This window comes from Balaenoptera borealis (assembly GCF_965194805.1).
Source record: "Balaenoptera borealis genome assembly, chromosome: 8".
Lineage (NCBI taxonomy): Eukaryota > Metazoa > Chordata > Mammalia > Artiodactyla > Balaenopteridae > Balaenoptera > Balaenoptera borealis.
This window is the reverse complement of record NC_138865.1, coordinates 119,845,421-119,854,427: the sequence shown is the minus strand read 5'-3', so window position 1 is coordinate 119,854,427 and position 9,007 is coordinate 119,845,421. Positions and strand designations below refer to the sequence as shown.

At 55.4% G+C, this 9,007-nt stretch overlaps 1 protein-coding gene across 1 annotated transcript; it reads right to left on the bottom strand.

The window, feature by feature from the left end:
• Window positions 1-374: 374 nt before the first annotated feature.
• Window positions 375-7,589, bottom strand: LOC309634007 (uncharacterized protein). Its single transcript, XM_082403490.1, has 2 exons — window positions 6,476-7,589; window positions 375-4,802 (listed from the first exon to the last, which is right to left on the bottom strand). The coding sequence occupies exon 2, from the start codon at window positions 3,224-3,226 to the stop codon at window positions 2,180-2,182; it is 1,047 nt and encodes a 348-aa protein (XP_082259616.1). The 5' UTR covers window positions 3,227-4,802; window positions 6,476-7,589; the 3' UTR covers window positions 375-2,179.
• Between the last annotated feature and the right edge of the window lie 1,418 nt (window positions 7,590-9,007).

The window sequence follows — 9,007 nt, the reverse complement described above, 5'->3', positions numbered from 1 at the left end:
TTTTTTTTTTTTGGCCACTCCATGTTGCGCGGCGTGCAGGATCTTAGTTCCCTGACCAGGGATCGGCCCTGAGCCCCTTGCAGTGAAAGCGTGGAGTCCTAACCACTGGACCGCCTGGGAAGTCCCCTGACCCCCCATATCTGCCCGAGGTGCATGAGAAGGAGAGCGGGAAGAGATGCTACAGAGGGCGGGGGCCAGCAGGTGGCCTCCGGTGGGAAAAGCAGCCAGGCCGGTGGGGGGGGTGGGGTGGGGTGGGCACTGCAGCAAGGGGAGGTGCCCACTCAGCACGGGTGCCTGGGCTTCTGCACGGAATTTCATCCTCGGGAGTATGCGGGGTGGAGATGCGCATCCTGAAATTTAAATCCAGTTTGTTTTGCATACCGATGAGTGATGTGCAGCCCTTGGCTCTCCCTGCATCCCTCCGCAGGGCCCTTGTGAGACTGTGCTGGTGCTGGCTTGGCCTGGTCCTGGGCTCGAGGGGAAAGCAGGTCGCACCCTCCAATGCAGAGCATGACGAGGACTTAGTCGGCCCCGGACCCTGAGGGCCTGACCTTGGGTTCACCAGGACAGAGGCCAGGGACATACACTTCCTCTCAGAGCCGGGCCTGGTCAGTGGAGGGACAATAGGAAATGTCCCACTTCTGAGTTGCCCAGGGCCCGTATCTGTCAAATGGGAAGAGCGATCCGGCTTTGTGCGCCTCACTTGGATGGTAATGAGCGTCAGGTGGGAGGCTGGCATCTTAAGGCGCTATGAGGTGGGGGGACATGCACCCACAGGTAGGATCAGTGCACAGGGTTGTCCAGGGGTCTGGGCACTGTGCGCCTTGCGGGGGGAGGTGGGCAGTGGGATAGCCCCTCCAGACACATTTGGCCTCATCTGTTGAAGCTCAGCCTGCCGTACGCTGTGACTCAAGGCTCTTCCCCTCGGGAAATGCACACATGGGCCCCAAGAGATGTGTACAAACATATTTCGACAGCCCAAAGCGAGAGGCAGCCCAACTGTCCCTCCACAGGAAAATGGGTAAGTAAATTGTGGTGTGTATAGGCAAACAACATTCAGCAATGAAAATAAAGGATCTTTAGCTATGTAAATGCACGATGAATGTCAAATGTAACGTGCAGAAGAGACCGAACACCAGGAAGAGGCAGGCAGCACCGTGCCACTGACGTGAAGCTGGGAAACGGGCAGGCGGCACTGAGCTCTGGGATCTCGGGTGAACAAAGAGGTGGGGAAATGAAGGGAAATGGGGGACCGGGGGCCATAAGAGGGTGGTTCTGGGGAGACGGGGCGCGTGGGACTGGGGTGCAGAGTGGTCTCAAGACGATAGGTAAAGTTTTCTTTCTTAATCTGGATGGTGGGCATGGGAATGCCGATTTCATTTTTATTGTCTTTAAAATAAAATATCCCCACGTTATAACCTTTTCTATATCTGGTACCTAGGATAATACATACAGAACGGCTTCCCAGGTGTCATAATGTCCTTTTCACGCATTACCCTCACTTAATCCTCACCACCCACCCGTAACCACCCTTGTTGTTGCCCCCGTGAAAGATGGTCCATCGGGCTGCTGCTGGGGACCAGGTTCCGGGTCAGTGATGACATTTCCCAACACCCCTGTTGCACCCGGCTGGAGCCATGTGGCCAAGGTCCAGCCAGGGGAATGTGGGCGCCATCTTGATCCCTGGTCCATAAACCCTCCACACAACCCCCCACGCGGTCCCTTCCTACGCTAGCTGGATGTTGATGTGGACACAGATGCCCATGGTGACTTTGGGAAACCACACGTGGAAGAGTCTCTGGCAGAGCCTCTGTGAGCCTGGGTCCCTGCACAGCTCCCTGGCTTGGAAGACCAGGCCACCCGCCTGCATGATCATTGGCTGTTACACAAGAAGAAGCAAACTTTTATTTTCTTGAGCCACTGAGATTTGGGCCTTATATATGACAGCAGGGGTCAGCAGACTATAGTCTGGGAGCCACATTTGTTGCCTGCTTTCATGTGGGCCTGAACTAAGAATGGTTTTCCATGTAAGGCTGGGGTGACTTCAGCTGTGCCGAAGCTGGGTTGGCCACCCGTCTCCACACACCTCCTTGGTTCTGAGATGAACTTTTCAGTTCATGGTTCATGGTCCTGTGGGCTGGAGAGCTTATCCAAGGATAATAACCATGGGCTCATGAAATCATAGGATTCCTGGGGCTGGACGGGACCACAGAGGGCCCTCTGCTCCATCTCCTTGTTGGACAGAGGGAGAGACTGGTCCACAGCGGGCAGGGCGGGCCAATCTCAAATGACCTCGTGTCGGGAGGTCTAGAAGCTGAGCCCTGGCGTCCTCTGGAGGCCTGGTCACCTTATGCTCTCTCTGCTCTGTGCCTGAGGCACTGGTCACTGCTCTGGGTCCCTGTACCAGGGGGTTAGCTAGAGAGCGGGAACCCCTCCAGATCTGGGTTTGAGCCCAGGTCATGGGCCCCCCATCTGCTTTGCTGGGGCTCTGAGGCAGATGGTGTGGAACGGAAGCCCAGATCAAAGGAAGCCGTGTCCGCTGACCCTCTGTTCTTTTCCTGGGTGTGTCCCTTCCTCTGTGAGGAGGATGGTGGGCAGGGCTGGACGCAGACATCCCTGGACGCTCCAGCAACAGCCTCGCCACCAGGAACACGCTCTGTGGCCATGAGCACAGCAAGCCCTCTTCCCATCTGCTGTTGGAGACCCTGACGGGATTCCCCTCGCTTTGTCGACACAGTGCTGCCTCCTCCAGCCTCCTGGAGTCTGTCTCACTCTCTTCCCCGGCGAAGACTGCTAATGACGAGTGAACGCCTTTTCTGATATTGACACATGGACAAACTTGACCTCTGGGAAAGCGACCCAGCTTCCAGCTCTCCATCTGGTGGCCAGGGCTGTCTATCCCCCACACGTCTGACATAGGAGCTTCCCACTTTGTTTTCCTCTTTTCGTCCGACGGGGGAGGCCTGCTCTGCTCGCCCGGACTCCTCGTTCCTTCATCGATCTGCGGGCACTGCCGGTGGTGGGGCTGCCTTGGCAGCTGCACCACAAAACCACGGCATCCACTCAGTAGATCGGGCTGCTCCTGCTTGGCTCTCCTCTGAGCGTTCCTCGGAAACCCAGGCTCCACCCGGGCTCCCGGAAGCCTGTACGGAGAGAGCACGGCTACGTGTGTGCCTTCGACCACCTGGACCCGGAAGTGCTTGGGGCACTTCCTCTTCCCTTCCATTGGTGAGAACTAATCACGTGGTTCCACTCAGCCGCAAGGGAGGCTGGGAAACTGGCGGGGCACCGGCCCCCAGCATAACTACACCTCGGAAAGGGAGTCAGATCCTGGCGGGTCAGCTGGTCATTTCTGCCACTGGCTCAGGCCTCCCCATCTTGGCCTGGTAACGCTTCCTTTAACCGTCGACAATCTCTGCCATTTTGTGTTGATTTTATGGTCAGATGATCAGATTTGAGGGCCATCTACCATCTGCCTTCAGATCTTCTGTGCCATCTCTTGTATTCTAGTGCTAGATGAGGGGACAGTGGGAAACTCGGCCAAGTACTGGGTTGAACTTTTGGCTAGACTTTGTGGGTGAGCAGACTCTCCCATCTCCTCCACCAGCTGCCTCTCCTGCATTTCGATCTGCGTTACCGCTGGGATCACGGAAGCAGAAGGTGGGTATTTCGATGGAGGCATCTTTCTAGCTGAAGCAGGAGGAGATGCTCTAAGACAGTGGCAGATTCTTAGCACCTCTGCCACAGCCCCACAGGCCATTGTTAGTTGGCCACTGAGCCCCGAAGAAGCCTCAGAATCCTTCTTAACATAGAGCCCCAGGGGAAAATAAATGAAGGCCAATAAAATGAGAAAAGCAAAGACTGCTTACTCAGGGCTTGCTATAGCAAGGGAGTCAGGTATCACGACTTTCATTTTGGCAGAGACTCAGAGGCAGGCAGGGGAGTGGGTAAGTGTTTTTTTTTTTTAATTTATTTATTTTACTTATTTATTTTTGGCTGCGTTGGGTCTTCGTTGAGGCGCGTGGGCTTTTCTCTAGTTGCGGCGAGCGGGGGCTACTCTTCGTTGTGGTGCGCGGGCTTCTCATTGCGGTGGCTTCTCTTGTTGCGGAGCCCAGGCTCTAGGTGCGCGGGCTTCAGTAGTTGTGGCTCGCGGGCTCTAGAGCGCAGGCTCAGTAGTTGTGGCGCACGGGCTTAGTTGCTCCGCGGCATGTGGGATCTTCCTGGACCAGGGCTCGAACCCGTGTCCCCTACACTGGCAGGCTGAATCTTAACCACCGTGCCACCAGAGAAGTCCCGGAGTGGGTAAGTTTTATAGTGGAAAAAAGGGAACGGATATGCCCTGATCGGAGGCTGCTGGTCTGGGGAAGCTGTAGGAGGGCTAATCAGAAGCAGGCATCCCATGTGATTGGTTAGGGTGCAGAGAGTGGATGCTGGAATCAGTTCCTTACTACTGATAACTGGTTTTCCAGAATCGCGGCTGTAGCAGTGAGGAAGGGTCTACTCCTTGCAGACAGATACTGATGCCTGATACCACCTGGAAGGAAGCTTCCTCTCCCTCCGGATTTCGGGAGACCATGAAAGTTGCAAATGGCTGAGCCTACACATTAGCCTGAAAACTTTGGGGAGGACGCCCTGAAGTCAAGCACGACGTGGGTATGTCCGACATCTAGAAGAGGCAGGCAGTGGGACCTGAGGATAAATGTCCAGCTCCTTCTTGCCAAAGAGCTTTGGGCTTCACCCACTGATGCTGTGAGGGCAGGCTTTTGCTTTGGTCCTGTTCCCTCTTTTCTGCATAGGTGGTCCTGAAAGAGCAGTTCTGGGGTCAGTGGGCTGCGTTCAAATCCTGACTTCACCGTGTGGGATCCTGGGCAATCTAAGGACCCTTCAGAACCTCCCGGTTGTAAAATTGGGGTGATGGTGGTGCCTGCCATGTTGGGCTGTTGGGCGGAATCCACGAGATAAAGGGGGAAGAACACTTTGCCTGGGACCTTCCCCGAGTGATCGCTAGGCAAAGATACCCAAGGATCATGTTACTGTGTTTCTGTCTGTGCCATGTTGCCCCCAACCTGGCCTGTGTGCACCTAGGGGGCTGGAGCTCTTCATCTTCGTCTTCACTGGAGGAGCCCTTCCAGCAGAGCGTTTGTGTCTCGCTGCTTCCTCCAATCAACTCTCCAGAAAGAGCTGTCTATTCCCGGAAGGGCTCTGTTTGCCATGTGTGGCTCCACGATTCTTCCCATCTTGCTTCCTCATTTGCATGCTTCTTATCCTGGGTCTGTGTTCTCTCCATAGATGAAGAATGGGCTTCATTATAATCTGAGCTCCAGACAGGATCCTTTTGTGGCGAGAAATACGGCCCCCAGGACAGTGATCATTACTGAGCCCGGATCCTGGGATACAGTAGGCACATAACAAAGTCATTCGCAAACATCAGGTGCCTAATATGTGCCAGGCACGGTGTAAATGTTTGAAGAAGAGTGGTTTTTCCCCTATTTATGGACGAGGCTCTGGGGTTGGTGACCTGCCATGGGCCACGGAGGGGCCGAGAGCCACGATTTGAAGGGCGGACCAGCTCCAGGGATGCCTACTTAACTGCTCCGGTGCCCTGACCTCCTTGGTGGCAACAATTTCCCTGCTCTCCCCGCCGCACCCACTTGCCTCCCAGCCCCTCCAGCTACAGCAAGTGTCGGGTAAATACTTGTCGTGGTGGAGTTGGAACGTGGACCACTGCTGACTTGTGTAAAATTCTGTATGCACCCTCGGAGTTGGGGAAATGGGTGTCAGGGAAGGTTTTGGAGAAGGTGGCACATGGATTTTCTCAAGGACTGGTCGTGGTGCCCCTGTCAGGCCACGTCAGGCCACCAGAAGGGCTGTGTCTAGCCCTCCAGCTGGGGCCTGTGCAGCCAGCGAGCCCAGATCTGCCTCGGAAGGACTTCAACACCAGCATTAAGAAACAGTCCCTAAATTTCAGAAGAGCTGGCTCAGCCCCGCCCAGCATCTGCTAGAGATTAAGGATCAGTGAATTCGCTCCCCGCCCCACCCCTGCCCTCGAGCCTTACGGGTTTGCTGTGTTCTCTAAACGGACAGTTAAGATTAAAGTGAGTTCCAGGATTTTGTGCAATCCTTGAAGATAAGAAGTCCAGCTGGGGTTTGGAGCAGAATTCTTTGTGCTGCCAAAGCATTCCTGAGAGTCCAGAGTCACAGGGAGGCCGAGCTTCCCGCGTGTACGGCTTGCTGTCACCAGCTGGGGGGGCTGGCGGGGGGCTGGGGCCCAGATCAGATGGCATTTCATTCACGCCTTCATTCAGAGACTTGCTGAGTTCCTGCTCTGGGCTGGTACCTTGCCCAGTGCCGAGAATACAATGATGAGAAAGAAAGAAAAACCAAAAAACCCCCAGCCTGTTCCTGCTCCAGAGAAGCTAGCCCGGTAGAGGAGAGGAGAGATTTAGCCAAGTAGCCGAGAACTGAGTGCAATTACCTGGGCGGGAGGTGCTGAGAGGGCAGGTGCCGGAACCACGGAAGAAGCAACGGGACCAGAGCTCATCTCGGGGGCCGGGGAGGAGGGGGGGCTTCCTGGAGGAAGCGGTTTTTGAGTCAGATTTTGACGAATGAGTAGGAACTAGTGAGGGGGAGGGACAGCCTGTGCTCCGTGGCTGGAGGGAGTGGGGCTGGTCCAGGGCTCTAAGGAGGTGAGGCTGGAGCAAAGGCACAGGGGACAGCGGGGAGGCAGTAGGACAGGTTGGTGAGAATGGATGGCCAGCTGGGCTGGAGCAAGGTCCTGGAATGAACCCCGTAGTCTCGGAGAGATCCCGGCGTTTGGGAAGGACAGTGGAGCATGGAATGTCACCATTTACGACCGATGAGGCAGTATTTCAATATTTTGTACCCCGTCCCAGTGGTCCCATGTCCCAGAGGCACTGCAGCCCTGGAGCAATGGGAGGATTTTCATGGGATTAGAGTGTGCGGTGCGGATGTCATCAGGCGGCATCTGGCTAAGCCTCCCTGACCGCAGGGTGAGGACAGGCTGCCAAGGACGTGAAGGGGATTTACCACCAGGTACCAGGGTCCCACTGTCCTCTGGGCGAGAGAGGGCGCTGGACTCTTGGCCAGGCTGGGCGGGGTGGACGTGGGGTGGACCCGGAGTGGAGGAGTGGGGCCCGTGCTTAGTGCTGGGCTCTGGGTCTGTCTGGGTAGGTCCAGTTTGAAGCCTCTTTTCCTGGCGCAGGTGGCAAATTCGGCAGTGTCTTCGTCCCTTCGTCATGTGGTCGATTCTGGGGAATGACTTTGTACTTTTCCTTCTCTTCAGACACAACTGCCATCTTCCTGCCCAGGAGGGCCTCAGAGCCGTAGTTTGTCGTAGACTGGCTTCCCACCAAGTCAGACCCCAAGGCGAAGATTTGGATGCAAGGAATTTACATTGGCGGGGATGCTGGGAGTCCCTCCGAGACGGGGGCACCGGCGGGACTGTGCCTGACTGAGCGGCCCTCCGAGTCGTCCCGATGAGGGTGGTGACGGTGCTGGGGTGCTTACTGGCTGTTCTCATCCCGTATTCTTCGAGGGTCGTTCTGGGGTTTCGATCCTCTGCATTCGTGGACAGAGCAACCCCACATCAGACAAACATGAGGAGCAGGGGTCACTATGGGAGGGGGCTGTGTGCCAGCGGCCTTGGGGCAGGTTGAGGGCATGTGGGCAGGGCATCGGTCCGCCCCTTGCGTTGTTCAGATTGCTCGAGGCTCTCTGTAAGCCCATCCTGTCCTGTCTTAGACGCTTCAATGTGGTGGCTCTTAGCATCCCCCCCACGTCCACCCCCAGAAAACACCTCCCTTCAGGAGAGCTGGTGGGATGAGCTATAACACTGTCACTCCAGTGCCTTCCACTGCGTCGGCGAGACGCACCGCCCGGCACCGGCACCCTGTACCCGCCCTTCTCCTGGCCTGGGTTGCTTGCTGTGAAATAACCGCAGCCTTCCAGCCCCGGGGTGGCTGCTATGATTGTCCACTGACTGTCATCCCCAAGGCGGCAGCCCCAAGAGGGGGCCCAGGACGACGCCTCCCTGCCCCCATTACACAGAGAGGGGGCAGAGAGGTAGGTTGGAGAGACTCCTTACTTTGCTTCAGGCTCAGCTGCCAAGAGGAACCCAGAACCAGGCGGCAATTGTCACGTTAGGTTCACAGGGACCCTTGTGAACTTCCCTGAAGGAAGGGTTTCATCCCTGGGGACTGGGACCTCTCATCCTACAGAGTGTGAAGCTGTGGGGTTGGGAAGCACAGATTCCCCGGTGGGCACGGGAAGCCGTAGCGAGAAGGCCCACTCCGCCCTCCACACCTTGGTTCGGGGACACGTGTCTTCCAATTACTGGGGTCAGAGCAGTCACCGTACAGTGGCCATCGGTTCAAAATGCATATTGTACCTTGAAGGACGATGGTTCAAAATATATACTGAATGTTTCTCTTTTCTCTTTCACTTAATATACTTCTATCAAGATGAAATTCACTAACATGTAATTATCCGCTTTAAAGTGAACAATTCAGCGGCATTTAGCGTGTTGACAATGTTGGGTGACCATCACCTCTATCTAGCTCTCAAACATTTTTATCGCCCCACAAGAACACCCCACACCCATGGAATAATCTCTCCCATTCCTCTTCCTCCCATCTCTTGGCAACTGCTGATCTGCTTTCTGTCTCTACAGATTTGCGTATTCTGGATGTTTTATATGCATGGGATCGAACGATGTGCGGGTCTTCCACGCCTGGTTTCTTTCACTGAGTAATGTTGTCACGGTTCATCCACGTTGCAGCATGGACCAGTACTACATCCCTTTTTGTGACTGAATAATATTCCACTGCGTGGATAGACTGCATTTGTTTATCCATTCTTCTGTTGCCGGACATTTGGGCTGTTTCTAGCTTTTGGCTATTAGACACTGTATCTTGAAGGACAGTGTCCTAGCTCCACAGAGGTCATTGTCAAGCCGAGGCAGTAGCTAAACCGTTAAGGAGCCTTTTTA

Coding starts and splice junctions, on each gene's coding strand:
- LOC309634007 (XM_082403490.1), bottom strand. CDS start 3,226: ATGGAAGGGAAGAGGAAGTGCCCCAAGCACTTCCGGGTCCAGGTGGTC.